The 27,670-nt window shown below is 41.5% G+C and overlaps 1 protein-coding gene across 1 annotated transcript; it reads right to left on the bottom strand.

The window, feature by feature from the left end:
• Window positions 1-5,596: 5,596 nt before the first annotated feature.
• Window positions 5,597-24,847, bottom strand: LOC311041027 (recQ-like DNA helicase BLM; the record flags this gene model as incomplete). Its single annotated transcript, XM_084051464.1, has 22 exons — window positions 5,597-5,910; window positions 6,054-6,249; window positions 6,376-6,498; window positions 6,764-6,956; window positions 9,936-10,037; window positions 10,564-10,679; window positions 11,762-11,876; window positions 12,111-12,301; window positions 12,493-12,688; window positions 12,852-13,012; window positions 13,514-13,620; window positions 13,715-13,863; window positions 13,956-14,054; window positions 14,198-14,311; window positions 14,437-14,555; window positions 15,955-16,131; window positions 16,234-16,650; window positions 16,849-16,940; window positions 19,542-19,679; window positions 19,774-19,919; window positions 23,955-24,005; window positions 24,827-24,847. 22 exons carry the CDS (start codon window positions 24,845-24,847, stop codon window positions 5,769-5,771), a joined length of 3,165 nt encoding a protein of 1,054 aa, XP_083907590.1. The 3' UTR covers window positions 5,597-5,768.
• Between the last annotated feature and the right edge of the window lie 2,823 nt (window positions 24,848-27,670).

Here is a 27,670-nt window from a genome sequence, read left to right as displayed (position 1 = left end):
AAACAGGAACAAGTTGCGCCATGACGCTTGTGACAGACGAGCGTCATGTGAACCATAGCTAGTAGTGATGCGCGGGTTGACCCGTAACCCGCGGGACCCGCGGGTCAACCCGCGGCGCGGGTGGGTCAAATCAGAATTTCGGAGAATTTTATGCAGGCTGCGGGTGAGCGGGTCAGCCGCTCTCACACGCAAAAAAATAAATAAAATCAGATGCTCTTGTTTTGTCTTTATTCCTAATAAGAATAAGAATAATAACAATAAAACAGTTCGAATACACTTGGGGATTATTTTCTAACCATGATTTTACAGAATAAAAAGAAAATCGCGGGTCGCGGGGCGGGTTAATCCATAGATTTATATATGGGTTCGCGGGGCGGGTTGAGGCGGGTTGGGTTCCGTCGCGGGGCGGGGCGGGGCGGGTCATGAAAAAACCCGACCCGCGCATCACTAATAGCTAGTACTTTTTGTGCATTTTGATGCCAATACTTTTTACTTCCAGACTTTTACTTGTAAAAGAGTATTTCTACTAAATTGCAGTATTGATTTTATATTGTGTACCTTTTCCACCACTGCACTGTCTGGAGGAAGTAAAGTGACAACAACCTGTAGTTAAAGTGTGTTTTATAGTTCATATCTGACAGTGTTAGTTAGTGTTAGTTAAAGACAATGTTATTTATAAAGTCCTACCTGACAGTGTAGTAACATGCTGCTTTAGTTAGTTTAGTTTAGTTTAGAGCTGCTGATTCATACGTCTGTCTGTCTGTATGTTTGAGCACAGCCTCAACAGCTGCGGCTGATTACAACACAAAGATGCAACCAGTTACACTAATTATACACACACACACACACACACACACACACACACACACACACACACACACACACACACACACACACACACACACACACACACACACACACACACTTTTGAGTAAAAATACTTAAAATTAGTAAAAAATACTTAAAGAGTAAAAATACTTAAATATTAGTAAAGATACTTTAAAGTTCCTAAACTGAGTAAAAATACTTTAAATGAGTAAAAATACTTAAAAGATGTTAAAATTAGTAAAAACACGTAAAAATCAGTAAAAACATTTACTACTTAAAATGAGTAAAAATACTTTGAAGTCATCAAAGTCTGTAAAAAGTAACTAATGAAATGAAGTCATGAAAGGCACCACTCTCTTCACACTGGGTGTGATTTTCCTTCTTGTTTTGGTGTTGGTAGCCACAGGTTGTACGGTTAAAGAAGAGCAATGCTGCCCCCTACAGGAACACTGTGGAACTCTTTGGAAGACAGACCTGTAGAGTGGAGAAGGTGGGGGGTCCTTGAGGGGGTTCCAGGGGGTCCCCAGCAATGAATACTAACATCTTATGTTAATATTCATATCTTATGAATATTAACAGAAAGTAGTTTCAACAAAACTCAAACCCCTCAAACATGTTCTTATAGCTGCATGTGTTTTATTCTTTTATAATAATATATATATATAAAAAAGGAAGGGTTAGGGTTACACCAAGTACATGTACAGAAAAGTGTCTTGTCCTCGTACCTTGCTTCTTTTTCTTTTGTTCCTTTTTTGTTTGTTTTTCTCTCCATTTTGACTATATTTTATTTTATTTCTATGGCTTCAGCCTATACTGTACCTTTTTGGTCAGAAATGTGGTTATCTTTTCTCTTTGTATGTGTCTTTTTTTTGTATTGCCAACGAAGTTTTAACTATGTTACCACGAAATGAACTAAACTAAACTAAACTAAACTAAACTAAACTAAACTAAACTAAACTAAACTAAACTAAACTAAACTAAACTAAACTAAACTAAACTAAACTAAACTAAACTAAACTAAATTCTAGACAGTCTATGGTTGGGTTTCCATTTGAACCCATTTAGACGTGAGGCTGATTCTACAAACCGTCTGTCTGGTGGAAACCTCATATCTCCAAAACTGTTACTTTTCAGGACTCAAAGTCAACAGTAGCAGATCTACAAGCTCGAAACGCGTTGTAGATCTGCTACTTTAGGTACCTTTGTGTGACGCTGTAGTGTGATATAGTAGGGCGTTAATTTACGAAAAAACACAGGCCTAATGGTCAGTGTAACTGCATGTATCCTCTGGACTACAAGTCATTTTATGAGCTTTACACTCTTCTATCTGTTCATGAAAAAGTGAATCTAGCCTCCAGTGTGTCAACAGAGAATGAATGGTGTCATTCTGATGGAAAACAACACAGTACATTCATCTTACAGAGCATATTGCTATAAAACTAACATTTTCAATGTTTTAAACTTGTATGTGTTCAATAATCTTTGTGCTTTATTATACGTCACTCTGGATAAGTGTGTCTGCTAAGTGTGTAAATCAGGGGTCTTCAACAGGGGGTCCGGGACCCCTAGGGGGTCCTCAGAGTTGCTACAGGGGGTCCGCCAAATCTTTGTGTGATATGTTTTATTTTTACCGTAACCCACTTGAACCCTATACAGTAGCATCTCTTTTCTGAGGAGAACTTTAGCCAAAAATAGCAGATCTACAAGCTGTGAGCTTGTAGATCTGCCATATGTTTTCACGTGACCCTTTGGGTTCAAAGGTGTACTGCACTCACGCAACATTACAACTCTCTGATAAAATGGCCACCAATCAGATTAAAATGCTTTTTATTAAACAATACGGAAGATACGGGTACTTTTAAGGGCCCGCACATATTTGTAACATCCGTGGCCATAGGGTCAGCACCTTTTTAAAACATTTGAACGTTTATGTAGATAGATAGATAGATCATAAAACATTTGTTTTTTCATTTTTTTGTCGGATCTTTATTGACACTGATAAAGACATTAGTACGTGAAAATTGTACTTAAGTACAGTACTTGAGTAAATGTACTTAGTTACTTTACACCAACGCCCATATAGAACCACAAACAGCAATTATTTGATCTGTCTTGATGTTTTAATGTATGTCCAGATAGGAAACCATAATACATTATGGCAGTCATGGCGAAACTTTAACCTGGTGTTTGCACTTCTCCATTTACAGCCTGTACATCTACATTAACCTTTACACTTCAAATATAAAATTATTAACTCATGGCCACAGATGTTAAAATCATGTATGGGTTCTCAAAAGTACCTCTATCTTTTGTAATGTTCAATAAAAAGCCTTTTAATCCATTATGGTCCATTATTTCCATATGTTGAAAGGTGTACTGCACTCACGCAACATTACAACTCTCATAAAATGGCCACCAATCAGATTAAAATGCTTTTTATTAAACAATACGGAAGATACGGGTACTTTTAAGGGCCCGCACATATTTGTAACATCCGTGGCCATAGGGTCAGCACCTTTTAAAACATTTGAACGTTTATGTAGATAGATAGATAGATCATAAAACATTTGTTTTGTCAGATCTTTATTGACACTGACAGAGACATCAGTACGAACACGCGGAATGCGGAAGTAATCTGACGTGACGTCACGGGGTTGGAAAAGTTAAACAAATCTCTCGTTCTCAACAAACACTTATCGAAAAATGTTCAACAAAATATGAAAATGCACAGAATATTTCCAGGTTTGTTTGGGTGGTGATGTGTGTTATGTTGCATTTAAACCACGTCTCTTAGCTCACGTTGTGTCAGTCCAATGTATTATCAATGGAATGTCTAAGAAGGCGCAGGTTGCCTTTTGAGGAATTCTATGAATGTCTATGAGTGAGTGGCGCATATTATCGTCGGGGGCGGACTATACATTATATAGTACAATTTGTATATTATAAGTGGAAGATACATGTATGTGTGTGTGTGTGTGTGTGTGTGTGTGTGTGTGTGTGTGTGTGTGTGTGTGTGTGTGTGTGTGTATATTATATATATATGTTGTTTGTGTTTGCACTTTCTCCCTTTTTGGCAGTACATCTACATAAACGTTCAGATTTCAAATAAAAAAGTGCTGACCCCATGGCCACAAATGTTGCAATTATGTGCGGGCCCTCAGAAGCAACCCATATCTTCCGTATTGTTCAATGAAAAGCATTTTAATCCGATCGGTGGCCATTTTCTCATAGAGTTATAATGTATCAGAGTGCAGTACACCTCACAACCGATAGGGTCACGTGGTTGAAAGTATACAGAGAAAATGGCTGCCAATCGGATTAAAATGCTTTTTATTGAACAATACGGAAGATACAGGTATTTCTGAGATGCCGTACACAATTTCAACATCCGTGGCCATAAATTCAGGACTTTATATTTGAATTTTAACGTTTATGTAGATGTAAGGACCAAAAGAGAGAGAGAGTGCAGACACTATGTTGAAGTTAATCCATGACGACCGTCTGAATGCGATTGGTTTGCTTTCACATTATTAATAATACATTGTTGAATTTCAGGCTTGCATGTCGTCTCTGTCTGTACAGTGGATGGCTCACATAATAATAATAATAATAATAATAAGGGTAATAATAATAATAATAATAATAATAATAAATAGCCTGTCTGGAGAATATGTGTCGTTCATCATACTGAATGATTTAAAACGGTGGTAGGGCCAAACTGTGTAGAAAAGGCCATTATCAACCGAAAGAATCCATGATAACTGCCGACTGAGCCACCCAGTCGGCAGAGCATGCCCCTACTAGGACGAAACGATCGTCCTGATAAGAGATGATAACTGCGATTGTATCGGATGATAACGTTCGAAGCGGGTGCATTTTGACACATAGACTAGGCGGGACAATAGACTAGGCCGGCCCAGTGGGCGAATCAGGACCTTCCAATTTCCAGGTGGCCTCTCTACCATTCTCCATCGATTTTGTTTTTTCTGTAGCGTATGTCTCTGCTACCCCCGTCACTAAACATATGGCACTCAATTTACTCACACATTTACACTCAAAGGACCACAATGAAAATAAACTCAAGCTTTTTTGTTTTATCCTTTTGACAGATAATTATGTATCAATATATCACTGCTGTCGGGTAGAAACCAGCTATGTCCAAAATATACTTTTTATATTCTTTTCAGGAAATGAAAACAAAAACATGTTTTTAGAACAACACAATACTGCCTCATCAAAGTCGGTATGGTGACTATACATTGTCAGATACTTGAATGTGTCCTTACATTATCATCACTTTACCCAAATACAGCTCAAGTGGAGTTTAAAACGCTAATCAACTGTAGGAACTTGAAATAAACATTGAATAAAAATTGGACATGGCTTCCCTGTGGTCTGTTGTTCATCAGCATTTTGTGCAGTATAATCACATACTGCAATACTGTCATCTAGTGTTAAATACTTGTCATTGCATGATTTATTTTCTTTAATAAGTATTTGATGGCTAGGATAATATTCAGATAATTTTAATTGCTTTAGTTGTTCAGCACCTTTAATAACTGTGTATGTTATATATATATACACATACATACACACACACACACACACACACACACACGTATATAAATAAATCCAAATAAAACAAGAAGATGTCACACGTGGACGTTTCAATGAGCCTTTATTTATAAATTACAAAACAATTAACAAAAAACAATTAACACATTGGCTGCCATGGACGCAGATCTGCGCTCTTGCAAAAAAAAAAAAAATCAAATTAAGTTGTCATTGAAAAATACCGTAGAAAAAAAAAATGGCAGCCAATGTGTTAAGAAACAAGCTTTCCTGTGCAAAAGTAGATCAAATTAGAATAACACACGGTTCATATTTAAATAAGTAAATGTACAACCCCACTTGATAGACAAAAAGGCCTGAAAGAGTGGTCAGAACATTGGTTTAAGGAAGGAGCGCTTGTTGGTTTGCGGGACAGGGATGCCCATGAGACCTGGTCTCTTGCCTGCAGCCTGGGGTCTACCTCCAGAGTTGGCTGACGATGACGTATTGTAGTTTTGTCCACAGCCGTATCTACAAGAGAGAAAAACAAGGTCGAGGAGGGGAAGGTTGTTTTAGCTGAAAGGAAGTAAATGACACCTATGCTATTTCACAGATTTCTCTGGTCATAGAAAGCTAATATATGTAATGAATTATAACACAAACTGATGACCAACCCCTTAGAGCCAGTGCTCTTGCCGGAGTAACCTCTTGTTTTCTTGGCACTGTTCGTGTAGGTGGCTTTTTTCCGCTTCTGTCCTCGTCCGGTCTGGTTGCCGAAGTAGGTGGATTCGGTAGAGGTCTCGTGATCATTGACACCATCCATATCTATACACCCCATAGCGCCTGTGCTATGGCTGCTCTGCTCTTCCACTGCAGAAAAGGTTCAAACAAACATTGCTTTTACCACTACAGTATGCAAATCAACTTCTGTCATCTATTATTCATAGACATAAAACCAGTGAGCCTCATGGGGGGGTATGTGGAATCTATCCTCACCTTGTGGCTGCCACTCAGCATATTTCTGCATGACGTCTATGACCTTGGCACCATACTTCTCCAGTGTGTCCTCTGTCACGCCGTCAATTTGCAGAAGGACTTCACGGTCAGCGGACAGTGTCTCTGTTCACAAGAAAGTATTGTTGAAGGATGTAGAGGATAATAATAATAATAATTTGGTCCGCACTCCTTTGCTGTATTTGTCACTGTATATTTGCATATACAAGGAAATGTGGTATCTGCATTTAACCCATCCTAAGTATCAGGAGCCGTGGGCAGCGCCTCGGGAAGCAGTTAGGGGTTAAGTGTCTTACTCACTTTAAGATGGTTTGACAACACCATCTATGAGTGAGAGCATACTATGTGACATAAGGGCTCCAGAGCTTACTCGCTATCTTTCTCAGGATGGCAATAGAGAAGGTCTTATAGCGGTGTTTGCGAAGCTTCTTGCCCAGCTGCTTAAGGTCAGTCAGCTCCTTTAGACACTTCAGAACCATCTCCTTCCTCTTGGAAACTTTCTTGTCCCCACCGGCCTTGTGTGTCCTGATTGTGCTGGCGCTCTTTGCATCACAGAACTCCACCTAGTGTGGGAAAAGACACACACACACACACACACACACACACACACACACACACACACACACTTCCATCAAACTTACTTGAATCAATCGTGTCCAGAGGTCTTCAACAGGGGGTCCGGGACCCCAGAGCTACTATAGGGGGGCCGCCAATCTTTGTGAAATAGGATGTTTTTTTTTTACATGAACCACTTGAACCATAGCATCCCTACTCTGAGGGGAACATTAGCCGAAAATAGCTGATCTACAAGCTCACAGAGCTTGTAGATCAGCTATTTTCGGCCAAGAGGTTTGGTGTAGGGGGGGAAAGGGAGCAAATCAAGTACTAAGTATTGACGGTTTAAGTGGTTTAATGTCTGAAACAAACAAAATTTACCGGAACACTGATGATAGTCAATGAAGCCATCTATGAAATCTATGAAAAAGTTGAATCTGCAACACAATTGTAAACAATGCAGTGGGGGGTCCCAGCTTCATCTCTCAGCTAAGGGGTCCTTGGACTGAAAAACGTTGAAGACCTCTGATCTAGTCAAATAACATCCATCTATGTTACGGTGCATGATATCTACCAGGCTGTTTTGTCATTTAGAAATACAAGTGGGTGAGGCCTTACTGGCATTTATGCACTATGTAAGTAAGTAGCCGCCGCCTGAAGTCCTCTGATTCGGCTCTACTAGTAGTTCCTATTAAAGTCTAGGCTGGTGACCAAGGGTGACCTGGCCTTTACCATCAGGGCCCCTAGACTCCGGAACAGCCTCCCATTGAACCTCAGACTTGCTAGTCCCATAACCCAGTGGCAGTGGTTCTCAAACTTTTTCATGTTAAGGACCCCCATTTGAAAAGATATGCCAAGGACCCCCAAAGAGACGATTTTTTATGGAAGTACAGCAGTGATTCAAACATTTTAATTTAAGGACCCTCAGTTGATAAAGTACCATTTCATCAGTGTTGATTTAACTCTGAGTGTACAAATGGAACCAAATGGGTCAGGGTCCATTTGGTTTCATTTGTACACTCTCTGAGTTACAGACACATAAGGGTCCATTTTGTTCCTATTCTTAAAGGTAGGGTAAGTGATTTGCTTTGGTTAAAATAAGTGTTAAATAGCTCTATATTCTGATAGTACTCATTGCTATAGAGTGTTTGTTCAGTATTAGGAGTCTCCTTGTCTCTCCACCTCTTTATTAAACAGAAAATGCATTTTCGTTTCAGTTTCAGTTTAATTTCCAATTTTATCCAACCAGGACAAAGAACTCAATCAGGATACAGATTAAACAAGTGAAATTGGAAGTGATGACACTAAGAAATGAGCAGACAAAATTGGAACTGGAACACCACACAAATTAAGCTTAAAAATGGGTACTTTCTCCTGATTGGCTGAGATTTTGACACCTACCGAAAAATCTATTTTCTGTTTATTAAAGAGCTGGAGAGACAGGGAGACTCCTGTTACTGAACAAACACTCTATAGCAATGATTACTATCAGAATATAGTGCTTTAACCTTTTAACAAAATACTTTTTGTTTTAACCAAAAAATATCACTTACCCTACCTTTAACTATCAGTCATTTGGCTGGGGACCCCCTGGAACCACCTCAAGGACCCCTGGGGGTCCCCGGACCCCACTTTGAGAACCACTGCCATAACCATTTTAAAATCTAAATTAAAAACCCTTCTTAACGGCATCTCAAATCGTTGAACTATTTTCAGCTTGAAGCACCCAGGGCCCTCCACCAAAAACGCTGGATGCTGAAGAAAGATTTTCTGCCCTGTTAAAAACAAGTGCTCCTGTGTGTCTTTACCAAAGAAATGCTTGACAGAGGCGCTAGCAGCTCGAAAAAATGCTTCCTGTGTACATGGCCCCACACAGGACACTTTAACCCATTGAGACCTGAAGCCGATTCTTCTAAATCCCAACAGTATTCTGAAAAAACATACGTTTCTATATCAGTGGTGTATATCAAACCTGTTCATGTCAAGGACCCCCAAAATTACATGATTTGGCTGCCGACCCCCCTTCTCAAAATGTTCTGTTCCAGGAACCCCCAGAAGCAGAGATTTGAGTTAAAAATGTTCGCTTTAAAACAATATATATACAAAGACAAATATTTTCAAGATTTAAAAAAAAATAGCAGATCTACAAGCTCATAGCGCAGCACTCGGTGCCGTGCTATGAGCGTGTATATCTGCTATTTTTAAATAGCCAAAGTGTAAAATAACGCTTTTTAGCTCAAATCAAAAAGTGACACAGATGCGTTCCAGGTCTTAACACTTACCCTGACCTAATTATTTCAGATATTTTGCAGTTTTATGCCAGAGATTTTTCATTGAAAAAAAAAAAGTACTCAGGAGCCGAGATACAGAATTTTTAAGTTTTAAGTTAACAAGGAAGTGGATAGGAGTCTAGACCATCTCCTTGGTCTTTGGGTCAAATAAAAAAAAAACAACAAGTTAACTCGATCTTGGTAATCAAGTGATGGATTTGAAAAACGAGTTAACTCGTTCTAGGCAATCAATGTGTTAATGGGCTAAAATGTGTGCTTTCATATCAAAATACCTTATCATGAAATGATGATGGCCATGATATCAGGGTACTGAAATGGCTAGTGTTTGTGCCCGATTATGTCAACCTCTACAGAGTACACTGTGAATAGTGACATGACACCAACACAAGCCAATAGCAGATGTGTTCAGTTACTCTGCTTTTTACCAGAGAGGATGATGATGGTTATTATTATGTTGTTGTTGTTAGCAGAGTGCCCTATAAGTGGCCTATTCCTGTAAAACCGTGGCACGCAACATTGCCTTCCCATAGGATGTATTATGAGACATCCTTGTCTCATAATACATCTGTGCTCAAATCAGAGGAAATCACAGGTAAGCGCTTTCAGGAGCATGTGCCCTGTACAACCGGATGGTAACAAGCTGGAACAGTAGATCAGCCAGAGGCACGTGGCTACTAACAGACTAGTACTGGTTACCTCTCCCATGGCCTGTAGGGCCACCGTAGCAGCCATGACCTTGGCGTGTTTCTTCTTGCGACTGGCTGACTGGGGCTGGTGGTCCACGCCGTTTACTGTCACCTGGGGTACACAACACAGGGACATTATTAGAGAGAGGGGAAACATGCATGGTGAGTCATGTCTAATTTATGCTGTCACACGATGCTGCCGCGCACCAAACATAGCGGTTCTATAAGCTCACAATGCGTCACGTCCGCAATGTGACGTGAGCGTGTAGATGGCCTATTTTTATGACATGAAGTGTAAATCAGTCTTTAGGTTGCTTAGTGGATGTAGTGAGCTATGCACACATTTAATGTATTCAATACAGAGACATGGAAAGGTAGTGTGGCACAGTGAGGTGATGAGAGAGAGAGAGAAGGAGAGAGAAGGAGAGAGAGAGAGCGCAAAGGAGAATATAAGTGATCATCTAAAAAAAATGCCTGCCTGTCAAATACATGTTATGTTGTGTTTTAACAAGTTCTGTTAAAAATGACACAGGAACAAAAGCACACACACATGTACACGCACATTCATGCATGTACGGACCCCCACCTACACACACACACACACACACACACACACACACACACACACACACACAGACCTTGAAGATGAAGTTCTTGCGGTGGTCAGGGCCACTGTCATGAACCATAACAAAGTCAGGCTGCATGATCCTGTTCTTGTGGCCCAGCTCGATCAGAGCCGACACCGGGTGCTTCCCTGGACGGACAGACAGACAGACAGATATTTACACAGAACTTTTAAAGCTTAACACAAGCGTTTTCCTTGTGTTTTCCGACAGCAGAGGAAACCCTGCAAGGCCCCAACCTGCTCATCATGGGCAGTTAGAAATTCAGTGTCTTGCTCAGGGACACTTTGACTCTGACCCTGGAGTCGAACCAGGGTCTCGCTGTCACGTGTGTGTTGGCCTTGACAGGTAAAACATATGTCAAAGTGTCCTTGGGCAAGACACCTGAACCCTACATTAGAAGGCGTTTCCCCCAGCGACCGAGACCCCGGATCTCTCTGTCCCTTTGCGGTTGGGACTGGGGTCTTCTTCACATTCAGGGGTGTTTGACCCAGTGCCAGAGAAACCGGAACCTTCTGTCCCTTTACAGGCCACTTGTATGATTGAGGGACTAGGGCTGCAACTTTCATAAATCGATTAAATAATACAATTATTTATTATTTGTGTGTGCACACACGTGTAATGAAGTAAAAATAAAACATTGGTTTAAGGAAGGAGCGCTTGTTGGTTTGCGGGGCAGGGATGCCCATGAGACCTGGTCTTACCTGCAGCCTGGGGTCTACCTCCAGAGTTGGCTGACGGTGACCAGGACTTATTGTAGTTTTGTCCACGGCCGTATCTACAAGAGAGAAAAACAAGGTTGAGGAGGGGAAGGTTGTTTTAGCTGAAAGGAAGTAACTGACACCTATGCTATTTCACAGATTTCTCTGGTCATAGAAAGCTAATATATGTAATGAATTATAACACAAACTGATGACCAACCCCTTAGAGCCAGTGCTCTTGCCGGAGTAACCTCTCCTTTTCTTGGCATCGTTTGTGTAGGTGGCTTTTTTCCGCTTCTGTCCTCGTCCGGTCTGGTTGCCTAAGTAGGTGGATTCGGTAGAGGTCCACCCCATAGCGCCTGTGCTATGGCTGCTCTGCTCTTCCACTGCAGAAAAGGTTCAAACAAACATTGCTTTTACCACTACAGTATGCAAATCAACTTCTGTCATCTATTATTCATAGACATAAAACCAGTGAGCCTCATGGGGGGGTATGTGGAATCTATCCTCACCTTGTGGCTGGCACTCAGCATATTTCAGCATGACGTCTATGACCTCGGCCTTGTGTCTCCCACCGGCCTTGTGTCTCCTGATTGTGCTGGCGCTCTTGGTATCACAGAACTGCACCTAGTGTGGGACAACAGCCATGAAGTATTACTCGACAGAGTACATAATGACACTTGACAGAGTGTGCGTCAAGCGATAACTATAAATTAGCCTTAAAGCTTATGTATGACTGAACGAGGAGTACCTGCATGCGTCCTGAGAAGGCATTCTAACGCCCACATAGGTTCAAATTAAAAAGCTCTTGGGAGACTTTTGCATCTGCGGTGATTCTACTGATTTAGAGAGGACTCTTACGTTAGGTCTGGCACAGTTGTCACAGATGACGTCTGGATGGTCCTTGCAGTAATTAGGGTTGAATCTGAGCTCACCAAAGTAAGCGAGCAGCTGTATCCTCCGGCACTCCATCACGTTCTCGCAGAATTGCACCATGTGGTTCAGGTTAGTGTAATGAGTTGATTGGGCATTTCTGTCACCATGTTTGTCCACTGTGGATAAACAGAGGATATTGCAGAGGATATTTTGTCCGTCAGTGCAGACAAAAATTATACAATTTCTTAATACGCACAGCAAAGGTTTGGTGACGCATTTTACTGAGAGGCAGTGATGTGGAAAATAGAATACCAAAATAATACACAACAAACAAATGTTGCATGCCAAAATACTGGCAGCCACATACGTGCGAGGATTTTCTTAATACGGACAACGTCGGAGTAGGCATAGAACAGAATGCAGTGAGAGATATCTCCATCTCTGCCTGCTCTCCCCGACTCCTGGTAGTAGCCCTCTACCGACATGGGGAGAGTGGCATGGATCACATAGCGGACGTCAGGCTTGTCAATGCCCATGCCGAAGGCTGTGGTGGCACATATGACCTGTAAGAAAAGGATCACCAAATTGAGTTGAATTTGATGTGACTGTGTGTGTGTGTATGTCAAGGTGAAATTTCCAACATAACATTTGTATGAAACTTGAAAACAATTCAAAGCTTTAATGATGCTGTAACAATGCTGTAACATCAAAGAGAGGTAATTTCACCTGACAGCCATCCTGATTGATCCACTTGGTCTGCACGTATTCTCTGTCTCTGTCACTCAATCCAGCATGATAGGCGAGAGCCAATATCCCTGCCCTCTGTAGACTCTTAGCCATCGTATCACAATCATTACGGGACAGGCAGTACACTATGCCGGAGCCACCTATAATGTGCAGAGGGGAGATTGCATATACAATTTATTTTGATGAACTGTTCTGATCTTTTTAAAATGTTCTCCCCAATATAGCCATTATGTAAATTTCTCCCCATGTTTTTGTCCCTGTCCCTGCTGACCCCTACTGTTTGTCTAGAGAATCACATCTCCTGCTATGCTCCTGGAGTTGCCAGCTGCTTCTTTTCACCTGACAGTGACGAGTTTCACCAGGAGAGCGTAACATGCGCTATCCTACCCAGTTCCGCTCCCCACTGAACAGGTGTGCTGAAAAACCTGTAGGAATCGTTAGTGCAGTGACTGAGTACCCTCCCCTGCTGACTTCCCACCCATGAACATGGCAAATTGTGTTCACTGGAGGGCCATTCCAGAGGCTCCACGGAGGTGGTGGCAGGTAGTTACCCCCTGGACGACATGAATACAGAAGATTTGTCGTTGTGTGCTACGGCCGGGCAGCAAATGGACATAGTCATGTTATAGTGAGACCCGTACGTGGATAGTGCTTCTTGATCCAGCCGATGCAGTCCTCATCTACCTTCTTGGGCTTCTTAGGCAGGACAGAATACCTGAGGTTTGTTCGGTTGAAACTCGTGGTAAATCTGCAAACAAAATGACAAGAGGTATATCAATTATTGTCTGGCCTTTTGTTTTGTGGATCATGAAACAACTGGTGTGGGGTGGCAGGTTACGTACAGCTGTGCTCGAGTAATCTGCAGCTGGTGGAGGAGGTCTTTCTGGACACGCGGAGTGGCTGTGGCTGTTAGGGCCATGATGGGAACTGTAGGGAACTTCCTACGCAGCTCATGCAGCTTCTTGTAATCCGGGCGAAAGTCGTGGCCCCACTGAATGAAACAAAACGCGTCAGATTTATATTCACAATTGCTTTCTGCCAGAAGTTAACGGTGAGCAAACACCTTCATGCGTGGGAACATACCTGGCTGACACAATGGGCCTCATCGATAACAAAGCGGGCCAAAAGGCCTCGATCAAACAGGTTCTGCAGTGCAGAGAGTAGCCTTTTACTTGCTCTCACCTTGAACAAAAAAAAAGAAACATCAGGACCGGGTCTGGGTTGAGTCACAACAACTACCATTTCTAAAATAGCTTTAAAATGCAACATTTCAATTGACAGCAAGCACAATTACATTCAAATTGTGTTTTTGTATTATCTCTCACCTTCTCAGGAGTGACATAGAGCAGTTTAATGATGGGGTCTTTCTTGGACAACTGCATGTAAATATTCGACGCCTCTGTGTCAGTCTTGTCACCAGACAGACTTGTGGCTGGGATCTAAAAAGGTGCAGGGCATCAGAAAAAAGAAAATACAAGCACTGATTCACTACCAAGTATGTCACACGTGTCATTGCAACCGTCTTAGTGATATGCGAGAGGGAGGCTGTAGGGACAATGCTTACGTCCAGAGAGGTGAGTTTCTGGACCTGATCTACAATGAGTGATTTGAGTGGAGAGAGCACTACAGTGACTCCTGGTGACACACAGGCAGGTAGCTGGTAGCACAAGCTTTTTCCCCCACCTGATGAAGAGCAGAATGATGGAGAACTTCAGACATCTCACACATGTTTATAACATACTGCATTGCAAGGAATAGCTTCCAGTATTATTGATCAATCTATCCAGCTCTGTTGGTCACTTGGTCTCTATTCTTGTGACCTTGGCTTACCTGAACATGGGGATAGGGAACTGAAACAGAAATTAATTGAAATACAGGGGGTGTTTCCGGCAGTGCAGCAGAACCTGGACCCCATGGTACTGTGGAAGACTGACATCATTGCCCCTTCAAGAGAAAATAGCACCATCCACCACTATGTTTAATGAATAAAGAACATTATCACTACTAAGCTATGGAGGGGATATCCATATAATGGTTTCACCTGAACTTTACCATCCCCAACAGTATTAAAAGGGGCATGAAACCCTGTAGTTTGTTTTCCTGTACAGGAATATGGCAGGCAATTAAGCAATGCAGCTGCAGCTAATACAATTAATAATGGGTGTGTTAGATTTAAGTGTAGCCTGGTAAACCATCCCAGTCGTGTGAATTCACATTATCATGTGTCTTCTGCAGACAGCAGACCGGTTTGGTCCCAAGCGCTGTGAGAGACAGACGCTGATAAGAGTATGTTAATCAAATACAACTTGTACATTTGGGGTGACTGTATATGGTCTCTCTTTGGTAGAGTATGTTGACAGAACTTATACAATTGGGGTGGTTGTGTTTGCCTGACACAATCCTGTTTCTGGTTTTACAAAAAGTTGTAAAGATTTCAGCACCTGGGTTCAAAACCATAGACATATAAAGGTAGACGCCTCCTCCGGCTCTGAGGCGTCTGTATCTCGGGTGCGCACCAGCTTCCGCCCTCAGTCGCGTGCGTCACAGAAGGGGACGTTCGGTAGGCCAATCAGAGGCCTACTGAACGCCCCCTTCTGTGACGCACACGACTGAGGGCGGAAGCAATACAAGGGTATTGCGATACGGGTTGCTCCAATGAACTGCAGAGGCCAATGAGATATCTAGGTTTCTATATCTATGTTCAAAACTCCGGGGTAGAACAGGAAAGTTACATATAAGCAAGCCAGAGTTTGCTTGCTTCACTGTACGTTACCAACGGGTTCAATTGTTTTTATTGTTACATCTTGTGTACTGGTACATACTGTAAGAGTAAAACATATTTTTATTCAGCTTCCTCAGACATTGCAGCAAGCGAATAGTAATTAAAATTAAAAAGCAAACAAAAAGAAGGACAGTAGGCTTTTTTATCAACGAATATACCATGTACAGTAAGTCATCATCCGCAGTGACAGCTGCAGTTTCCGGGTTTAAATCATCATCCAGCTACAATGGCTCCTACATCTGTCTCATACAGTATGTACACAACTGTGTTTCTGTTAAATGTACACTGTAAATTACCAACCTGTGGGCATCAGGATGAATGTATCCTCTCCCAACATAGCAGCATTGATGGATTCCAGCTGATTGAATCTGAATTGATGGAGACCAAAGCGCTTGTGAAAGATCTTCATCATCTCTGGTGAGTGGGGAAAGTTGCACCCTCTGAAGCGATCATGGGCCGGGTTATGGAAAGTGGGTTCTGTAATGTGTGACACTGAAATTAGACTACGGCTAACAATACATACAAATAGAAGTAACACAAATAAAAGCTAACAAAATGTGTCAATGAAAGGAGACTTACCAGGGGAGTTGATCTTTGCTGGCTTGGCTGAGGATGCAGGTGTAGAGTTTTTTTTCTCCCATGTGGATTTGTTGACGCCTCCTTCTCTGACAGTTTTAGCCACAGGCTTGGACATGGAGGAGCTTGGGGGTTCATCAAAGTAGTCTGGAATTTCTGATTCGTCCTCCTCAAAAAACTCACGGGATGGGCTTGGAATGCTGGAAGGTGATGGGGGATTAAATGTTCTCTGCACAGATGGCCAGTCCTTGTCCACAGAGTAAACGGACTTGGCAAGACTGCTGGCTTTCTTAGCCATGCCAGGGGTTTGGACACCGATAATAATACAGTCAGAGTCCTCACTGCTGTTGTAGTCCACGGAGATGATCGAAGATTGCTTGAATGGCATGGTTTTCTTGGAGGACACTTCAGGACTGTCCACTGAGAAACACATGGTCAGGAAATAGTGGTTAATCATAAGAATGCCTGTTTATGTATATCTGAAAAATACCTTTTTGCTTGTCATATTTTTTAATTACACTGTAATTTTGTTATTGTACGGTTTGACCCTAGGAAGAATATTCACAGCTGAGGCAATGACTAATGAGGATCTGAAATAAACAATAAACCCGCACTCACCTCCTTTCTCATTAGCTAACCCTTCAGTCTTAGATGTAGGAGATTCAGTCTTAGAGACTGATGACTTCTTTTTAAACAACATTTTAAACATCCTGTAGAAAGAATAATAATCTTGAAAACACATATAGTAATACTAGCTAGACTATTGTACCTTTTGTGTGTGTGTGTGTGTGTGTGTGTGTGTGTGTGTGTGTGTGTGTGTGTGTGTGTGTGTGTGTGTGTGTGTGTGTGTGTGTGTGTGTGTGTGTGTGTGTGTGTGTGTGTGTGTGTGACTGAACGATCCTGTGTACCACCTGTTTCGAAATTGCACATAATGCAGGAGGCAGCAGGACGTTCAGTAATTGAAAACGAGCGCCTCCACAGAAAAATAACGACAGAAAGTAGCTCATAACATGTCTACGGTGGATTTTTATGAGGGACAGATCCACAGAGGATAATTCAAGCTTTCCGTACAGCTGATGAGTGTTCAACACAAGTAAATGTACGCCAACATTTAAGTAAGTCAAGTTAAGTAACAATACTTCCCCCCATGCAATGTTACAACAACAATAGCTCTGGTTCAGAGCGTTAGTGAGTTCCCTCTAACGCTCTGGAAGACCCCTCGCTCTGCGCATGTACAAGGAATTCCACTGCCCTGCGAGCGTTCAAGTGTAGTGAAAATAAACAAAACCATTTCGCTACTCACCGAAGCAAAGGCTGTTTTGTGTTGTTGAATGTCTATTCTCCAACCCCGCACGCCTAAACACACCCACCTACTCTGTAAAATACACTTTTTGGGCAGAAAATAAAATATGTCAGCGAGACGGACATTATTTGTATTTACTCCACAGTGTCCTCTACAGATCTGGGGGATTTGGGATTATTATTATTCGATCATGAGACTATTCATGGTAGCAGCATACGTAGGCAAGCAAAGGCAGCAGATCCGGCAGGATCTCAGCAACAGAGCAGCAGCAGCGTCGGCACGACAGCCCAGCAGAAGAGCGCAACTAGAATGAACAGGGGTACTGAAGCCCCACTATCTATCCTGTTGCAATGACTTTACTTCTGTAATCTTGATGCTCATAACATGACGTCACTTGGCAACCCACTTTTCTATATACCATGTACCTTCCACATGGAAGCAAGCATGCCGTGTTAGCTTGTGCTACGACAATCCAGAGCTATCCACGTAAGCAAGGCATGCTGAGTTAGCTTGTGCTACAACCAATTTGATAGCTTAACACATGGGAGCAAAACATGCTGTGTTTAGCTTGTGCTACCGACAATCCAAGCTTCCACATGAGAAGTAAACATGCTGAATTAGCTTGTGCTACGAATAATCCAAGCTTCCACGTGGGATGCAAAACATGCTATGCTAGCCTGTGCTACAAACAATCCAGAGCTATCCACGTAGCAAGGCATGCTGAGATAGTTTGTGCCATGACATCCAAGCTTCCACATAAGAAGCAACACCTGCTGTGATAGCTTATGCTACATCAATTCAAGCTTCCACGTAAGAAGCAAAACATGCTGTGATAGCTTGTGCTAACAATTCGGCCACCACATAGGCAAAACATGCTGTGCTAGCCTGCCTGTGCTATAAACAATCTAAAGCTTCCACATAAGAAGCAAAACAACTGAATTAGCTACGAACAATCCAAGCTTCCACGTGGGAAGCAAAACATGCTGTGCTAGCCTATGCTACAAACAATCCAGAGCTATCCACATAAGAAGCAAAACCTGGTGTGAGCTACAACCAAGACGTCAAATCCACCATGAAGTAATTATCTATTTAAGCATCTGTAACTAATCCGCCCACATTATTCTTACCTGAACTTGAGCGATAAATTAAGTGAATAGAACAGGAATGCAGAAATAACAGCTTCACTGAGTGGATTATATTAACTTGAATATCCCATGATAGTTGTGTACCTATTTAACATGACAGTTCACTGCCTATACATGACCAGTTAAGAAAGAAAACACCCTTGCCCTTTCACCTTATTCTCACACGGTAGCATTGAGCTGATCCCCATGATGTGACTGTGTCAGTTACAGTACCCAAGATGCATGCTGTATTGTATGAGACTTCCTGATTACTCCCAAGGAGTAGTCACGTGATACCACCACGCCGTGTTGCCAGATTGTAAGAGAAACAAGCGGCCAAGTCTATAAAAACAAGTCGCAAAACAAATGTTTAGAATATTAAACATTTTTGCACCATGATTACATATGAATCTGGGGTTCCTTCACATGAACCCTGTTAAGTAATCATATTTGCTATTGACTTAACAGAACACAATCCCAAAGTCGCTTATAATAAGCAGACATGGCAACACTGATTTGATACACGTGCTGTGTTTTCCTATCCTGGCTTGAGTACATGTCTGAATTTGACTTCTTGTCTTATATTATGCCCTGTTGCACACAGATTGTCTACGACAGCCTTGATAAGTATAAACATATTATTTGCTTCGGTGAGTAGCGAAATGGTTTTGTTTATTTTCACTACACTTGAACGCTGGCAGGGCAGTGGAATTCCTTGTAAATGCGCAGAGCGAGGTCTTCCAGAGCGTTAGAGGGAACTCATGACGCTCTGAACCAGAGCTACAACAAGAAGAGACAGACGGTCGTCCAACTCTGAGAAGGAGCAGCATTATTAGCACTATGCTAGCGTAGAGCCTGCAGACATAATGTAGTGCAACACTTACTCTTTTGTAGGTTCATGAAAGGTCTTGGTCTTGGTGTGAGCCGCTTTTTCAGCTTTACGTTGATGGTAAATGGCCAGCTGCTCCTGTAAATTGTTCTGTGGAACAGGCATGTCTGTTTCTGGCAGCTGCATGGTAAATCTGCAAACAAATTGACAAGAGGTATATCAATTATTGTCTGGCCTTTTGTTTTGTGGATCATGAAACAACTGGTGTGGGGTGGCAGGTTACGTACAGCTGTGGTCGAGTAATCTGCAGCTGGTGGAGGAGGTCTTTCTGGACACGCGGAGTGGCTGTGGCTGTTAGGGCCATGATGGGAACTGCAGGGAACTTCCTACGCAGCTCATGCAGCTTGTAATCCAGGCGAAAGTCGTGGCCCCACTGAATGAAACAAAACGCGTCAGATTTATATTCACAATTGCTTTCTGCCAGAAGTTAACGGTGAGCAAACACCTTCATGCGTGGGAATTTTAAAATTGAAGAAATCAGGAAAATTGTAAAGCTATCTGAAGTAGGAATAATATGTTTTTCAGAAACCTGGCTCGACTCTAGCATTAATGATTCGGAAATAACAATCATGAATTATAACGTAGTGAGGAAAGACAGAAATCGTCAAGGGGGTGGAGTGTGTGTATATGTACGCTCAGACATTTCCTTTAATCTCAGAGAAGATCTCATGAATGATCTGGAAATCGTATGGTTGGACATTTGTTTAACCAAAACAAAACCCATATTATTTGGGGCTTGTTACAGACCTCCAGATCAGACAGAGTTTTACAACTCATTGGACACAGTGTTATCCAACGTTGCTGATTCAATGGAGACTCTGATAATGGGGGACATGAATACAGATGTATCTAGACCTGCCCACCCTACCTTTAAAGGGTTTGAAAATTTGTGTAACTCCTTTGGTTTTAGACAATTAATAAAACAACCCACGAGAGTAAGTGAAACAACGAAATCCATCATTGATCTCATTCTAGTTTCAGATGTCACAAAAGTATCACAGAGTGGCACCATTGTGTATGGCATCAGCGATCACTTTATGACATACTGTACAAGAAGAATAGAGAAGGTAAGATTTCATGCTCACAAGACTGTCTTAGCAAGGACTTTCAAAAATTATACAGCTGAAAAATTCATAGAGCAAATAGACAAGAAGGACTGGACTCCAGGTTTAACATGTGGCTGTGTCAATAAAGCATGGGAAGCTTTTGGGAAGATCTTCCACCAAGCTATTGACTCAACCGCACCACTTAGGCAGGTGAGAATCAAACAGAGGTCCAGCCGCTGGTTCAATAATGACATTTTGGAGTCAATCAGGTCCAGGGAGAAAGCTCACAAGAGCTATTGTAAAACAAACACAGTTGAAGATTTGGCCCTTTTTAGAGAGCTGAGGAATAAAACTCAGAGGCTCATTATTAGTACAAAACAGACTCACTACAAAGAACAAATATTAGAAAATAAAAGCAACACACAAAAACTCTGGAAAACTCTAAAAGAACTAGGTGCAGGAGATAAAATCAAAAGCAATAAATGCAGTAATATAGGTCTTAAAATTAATGAAGAGATGGTATTCGATCAAAAATTGGTTGCAAATAAATTCAATGACTATTTCACAAATGTCGCAGCAGACCTGGTCTCCAAATTGCCATTAGCACCGGGGATCTATGACATAGACAGGGTCAGGGAGTTTTATGGGAAACAAGGAGTGTGTTCCAACTCATTCTCCCTGCAGAAGGTAGAGGTGGAGGTGGTCTATGAGATGCTGTCCAAGATCAATTGCGCTAAGGCCACAGGCCTGGATGGAATAGCTCCTCTCTTTTTAAGGGATGCTGCAATGCAGATAGCGCCCAGTATCACGCACATCTTCAACCTATCAATTGAACAGGGTGTCTTCCCCCATGACCTAAAAAAGGCCAAAATACTCCCCCTGTACAAAAAAGGAGCCAAAAATGACCCCGGTAACTATCGACCGGTGTCAGTTTTGGGTTCAGTGTCAAAAATATTTGAGAGGGTAATCAATAACCAATTAAACGAGTACTTAAACAGGAACAATCTAATGTACAAACTCCAATCAGGCTTTAGAAAGTCATACTCAACTGACACATGCCTACTATTCTTAACGGAACAAATTAGGAAAGAGGTTGATAGTGGGAAGCTGTGTGGAATGGTACTACTGGACTTACGGAGAGCATTCGACACGGTGAACCACATTAGACTTCTCAACAAGCTTGAGGCCCTGGGGGCAGACAGGGCAACATGCAAATGGTTTCAATCATACCTAACGGACCGCGAACAGAGAGTAGAGGTAAATGGTGTTTTGTCAGATTCAAGCTTCATGAAATGTGGTGTTCCTCAGGGAAGCATTCTAGGCCCAGCACTGTTTTTGGTATACGTGAATGATATGACAGACGCCTGTAACTGTGATTTATTCTTGTATGCCGACGATTCTGCTCTGCTGATGTCCCATAAGGAACAATCAACACTGGAGAGTTCCCTGAGTGAGGAATTGACAAAGGTTAATTCCTGGCTTATAGACAATAAGTTATCTTTACACACAGGGAAGTCGGAATCTATCCTATTTGGTTCTAAAATCAAATTAGGAAAGAGCCCAGAGTTCAAGGTCAAATTAAATTCTGACTTCATTGAAGCTAAATCATCGGTAAAATACCTGGGTTGTATCTTGGAGGGTAACCTAGATGGCCGAAATATGGCCAGCAAGGTGCTGAGCAAAGTCTCCGGACTGACAAAATTTCTGGCAAGGACAGCAAGGTACTTGGATAGGGAGACAAAACAGGTAGTAGCCAATTCTCTTATTATGTGCCATTTTGATTTCGCTTGTACATCTTGGTTCGAGGGCTTATTGAAATCCCTCAAAACAAAGCTACAGTCAGCTCAGAATAGACTGATCAGGGTCATTCTAGGGTTAGGACCCAGATCCCATATAGGTAGGAACCAGTTTAGAGAACTCAACTGGCTCCCAGTAGAATCCAGGGTAATCATGGCCAGATTGACCATGGTTCATAAGATATTATATGGCGAGGTCCCCATATTTTTAAAGACATGTTTTACTCAGAGAAGCGAAGTACACCATTTTTTCACCAGAGCCAGTGTAGCAGACGTGAGCCTTCCGGCTTTTAAAAGTAAAGTAGGCAGGGAATCATTTACTTACATAGGAGCCACACAGTGGAATGACCTCGAAAACAGTGTCAAACTGACAACAAATCTGAGGACTTTTAAATACAAAACGAAAGCATGTCTATTAGAAAAGGTTCCCCTATAGAGGGTCTTTAGACTAGGAAAGATAAGGTAGCACTTGCTTGTGTACTGTGTATGTTACTTGTGTTCTTGTATTGTTTGTATGTATGTACTGTGACTGTTACTTGTGTTTTGTATTGTTGTGTAATGTGTACTGTGTCTGTACTGTGTATGTCACTTGTGTCTATGTAGTGTTACGTTAGTTACATGTGTTGTAAAGTATTTAACGTATTGATTGTTAATTGTAAGAGGACCTCAACGGAAATAAGTCTCAGGACTTTCTTGTGTTATCCTCGAACTGCGGTGACCATGTGGTGATGGCTTTTCAAATAAATCAAATCAAATCAAAAAAACACACCTGGCTGACACAATGGGCCTGTGAGAACCAGTGCCGGTGCTAGGTAATTTGGCGCCCTAGGCAATATTTTTCCTGGCGCCCCCCGCCCCCCCGCGCCGCCACCGTTTTCTGCCACAGCGCCACCTAGATTCTGAAAAAAAAAAAAAAAAAAGTTTTTTTTTTTTTTTTTTTTTTTTTTGCCCCCCCCCCCCCCCTAGTGGCGCCCTAGGCAACTGCCTACTCTGCCTAATAGGGCGCGCCGGCTCTGGTGAGAACACTTAAGTCTCAGGACAGTGGACTGCGATGGCTGGTTGGGTTGTCAGCACCCTGAATGAGATAGTAAAATCATACATAGTTCATCAAATCTCAACCCCTCTGACACAAGATGTGTACAACCAGTCAACTGAACAAACAAGGGTTCTAAACCGCTTTTACAATGAGATCAGAAATGTATATAAATACATGTATATTAAGATGATACTTGATAACTTTCTCATGTCAAGGGCCCCCAAATTAATGTACTTGGCCGTGGACCCCCATCTGAAAATATTTTCTTCCAGGGACCCCTAGTTACAAATGTTTGCTATAAAAAAATATATAAAAAAATCTTGATTTTTCAAAAATAGCAGATCTACAAGCTCATAGCGCGGCACTGCAGTGACGCGCTATGAGCTTGTAGATCTGCTATTTTTGAATAGCCAAAGTACAAAATATGGATAAAGGGGTTAAAATGATTATGATGCTATATTACCACATTTAGCTGGGGACCCCCTGGACCCCACTTTGAGAACCAATGCTCTACCTGACTGCTGCAGTACAGCAGGGCTGATGCAGCGCTGGTGGTTGGGTGGGTTAGCGATGGTTAGATGCTACAGCATGGATGAGAGTAAAATAAGTTACAAATACATACAGTTCATGAATCCTCACCCCCTAGTGCAGGGGTCTTCAACGTTTTCAGGCAAAGGACCCCTTGGCTGAGAGTGAGATAAAGCAGGGAACCCCATTATATATTGTATAGAATATTTATTTTTTTGTAGATTTTATAGGCAGCTTCATAGACTTGTTTCACAGCACTATCATGTTGGATTCATGTTAATGTGTATTTCCAGACATTTAACCATGCACTTAAACAATACTTAGTATACCTGACCTTTCACTCTGTACTTAGCCTGCTCTCCCCCCCCCCCCCCCAATACTAAACCACTTTGCCGAAAATAGCAGATCTACTGCTATTTTTGGCTAAAGTTCCCCTCAGAATAGGGATGCTTGGTTGAAGTGGTTAATGTGAAAATCACAAAGATTTGGCGGACCCCCTGTAGTAACTCTGAGGACCCCCTGTTGAAGACCTCTGCCCTAGTGAATGACACCAGCATTTAGCTTACAGACAAGAGTATCGCCCCCCCCCCCCCACACACACAGTCAGGTAGAACTTAAAATAATACTATACTATCTATATAAAGTGTATAAACTTCAATCTCTTCTTCCAATAAATCACAGGTTGGTTGGATCATTCATGAATTGCACTTCACCTGAGAAATATACAAGACAAAGTATAAAAGCCTTAAGAAACAAGTAAATACACAAGTAAAAAAAGAAGAAAATCTTTTCTACTACTGCCTGCCACAAGCACACAAACAGCCTTAAACTCATAATGAACACACAGCACACACAACTTATAAAGGACACTCACACAGGCTGCTTTGGATATCATCTTCATAACACCAGTACGCAACAACATCCAAAAGGAAACATGCCACGCTAGTCAAGGGTTGCCATGTTTTGCGAGAGAAACAAGCAACCAGGTCTATCAAACACGTCGATCAAAACAAGGCCTTCACCCTTGCAACACAAACATTTGCTATTGGAAACTATCCAATCTACAAGCTCACCACGCATTACCATAACCAACCACTTTCACACACAATCACAAAAAAACATAACCACCAACATCTACTACAAGCGCCTGCACGAAAAACGTGCCCAAACAGCTTATAATACGTGCACATGGCGACAGCATAATATGCACGCCAGCCCTGTTATACTCAAATGTGTTACCCTATGAAATCTGGTCTCTGTGACTGTGAGACAACAGGATTCTATAGGTCACACTTATGGTGTAACACCCAGCGTGGTTTAAGAAATAACACATTATCATCTCTCATCTAAACAATTGGATTTATGTGCCTATACTGCCTAAGTTAACTACCAAACTATCTCTCCACAGCAAAACAAGGCATTTAGACTCAAAATTGTCGACGTTATTCCCTGGTTAATTTACAGCCAGGTTGTGCAGAGTGAAAAGAGCAGATCTACAAGCTCACATCAGTCACTTATGCTTCACGATGTGGGCTTGTAAATCAGCTATTTTCGCTGTGCAACACCGTCGTACAAACACGTATAAATCTGCATTCACCCGCAAAATGATGATAATGGAACCAAATTAGTTACTTTACCGTTCTAACCTTCAGATTTAAACAGCACATAGATTATCTTCTGTTGTAAATGCATAAGCATGTACATCATACATGCATTAGTATCAGAAATCGCCACTCCAAAAAAGCCTGTGTTTGTCTAACATGCAGTTGCTTTGATGTTTCTTGAAATATAATATATCAGAGCTCTGTTTTCAGAACAAAACATCTTATAACCTCTTGCTACACTTAACCAAGTTGAAACTGAATCAAATGGTGAGCTAATTGTATTCTTACCTTAAAGTTAGAAACTTGGGAGCTCAGAGCTGGAGCAGGTGGGAACAGGTGCAATGGCGACGGTCTCCAAACTTTTCAAGGGGCGGGTCCTTCTTGTGGAGGAGAATATCGCGTGATTCTCAAGTCGTAAAATGTACTGGTATTAATCTAGTAAAATATAGTAGTAGTAAATATATTGATGCCTGTAAATTTTACTCAATTTTGACCGTTGTGTGTGTGTACATGACAAGATAGGGTGGGATTAAGTAAATAAAACCATTTGAGGAATAAATGCACCCTTTCATGTATTTTCAACAAGTGATAATGAAAAATGAATTGAAAAAATCATGTAAATGGACTTACTTAATTTTGTATTGTTAATTATAACAGATTTCATTATATTACATTTACTGGACCTCAGCTTCATTTTTTTCAGTGTATATAGATGTATTGATAACTTCTTTGTTTGTGTATGTTTGTGTTTGTTCGTTTTGTATTGTCTTGTAATTCATGAGAATATAAATAAAGATTTGTAAAAAAAAAAAAAAGACTGGCCGTGGGCGTCGGCGTCCTCTGGTAACTCCCAAGGAAATTAGAAGAAGGGACAGCCTAGGGGGCGGGCGGCCGCCATTGCTCGCATAGCAGACGCCATTGATGCTCATGGGAGGCAAAACTGTAACAGGAAGTTTGGTGAAATACTATGAAGTCTATGGCAGACAGCTGGACCAGCTTGTGAACAAACACTATTTCTGAACGATTGTCCCTTGTCAGATAATCGGCTCAGGAATATAAAAGAAGACATATCACAGGTTTATATCACAGCATATATTGTATAATTATGTATACAATTGTGTTTCATAAACATACAAGTTATTGTGCATAAATACTAAGCTATTAAAATAATAGACAGATTAATATATTCATGCTTTTATTTTAAACATATGTACAGGGTAGTGAGTAGGGTGGCGCACTGCCATTTATAAACATACCTTATTAACCGAGAACAACAATCTGTCAATTGCACAATAATCATGTATACAAGCTATTCAAAATGGACAGAATCATTTATAGATATCATCATTTATTTAATACATAAATGTGGAAAATGTTTTTTAAATATATGAAGACAAATGGATATTTAAAACAATATATATACACAAAATATTTGTGTGTGTATATATATATATATATATATAATTATTGGAATTGTCTAATCAAGCAACAATTTCGTGGACCCCCTGCAGTACCTCGCGGACCCCTCTTGAAGAGGGTCACCAGACGTATCGACCCGGGACAATTCGACCCGGACAGGTCGACCCGCTTGGACCCGACAATTCGACCCAGAGAGAGAGAGAGAGAGAGAGAGAGAGAGAGAGAGAGAGAGAGAGAGAGAGAGAGAGAGAGAGAGAGAGAGAGAGAGAGAGAGAGAGAGAGAGAGAGAGAGAATAATAAGTACATTGATTTACCAAACAATTATTATTTGTCTGTCAGGGTGAAACAAGCCCAAAGGCTTTCAAGCAAGCACAGCCATTGAGATAGACACCTCCTTACCTCAAGCCCTATTGTCTTATTGATGTGATAAGGCTTTCAAGCACAGCCATTAGACACCTCCTTACCTCAGCTCTAAATCCTTACAGTGTGTCTATTAGCAATTGGTTCAGCCTGGTGATCCTCAATCTGTGTTGTCTGACAATTATTCTTGCACTCACTTTATTCTCCCCTTTTCAGGTAAAGTGCAAAGTTGCCATGTTATAATAAGTTTCTATGAATGCTTTAGCTTCAAGACTGTATTGGTGTGGGACTGTGTTGGTGTTTTTGTTGCACTCGTTACAAAGCTAATGGAGGCT

Source organism: Gymnoscopelus microlampas, assembly GCF_963454915.1.
Source record: "Gymnoscopelus microlampas genome assembly, chromosome: 24".
NCBI lineage: Eukaryota > Metazoa > Chordata > Actinopteri > Myctophiformes > Myctophidae > Gymnoscopelus > Gymnoscopelus microlampas.
This window is presented reverse-complemented; position numbering and strand designations above follow the sequence as displayed.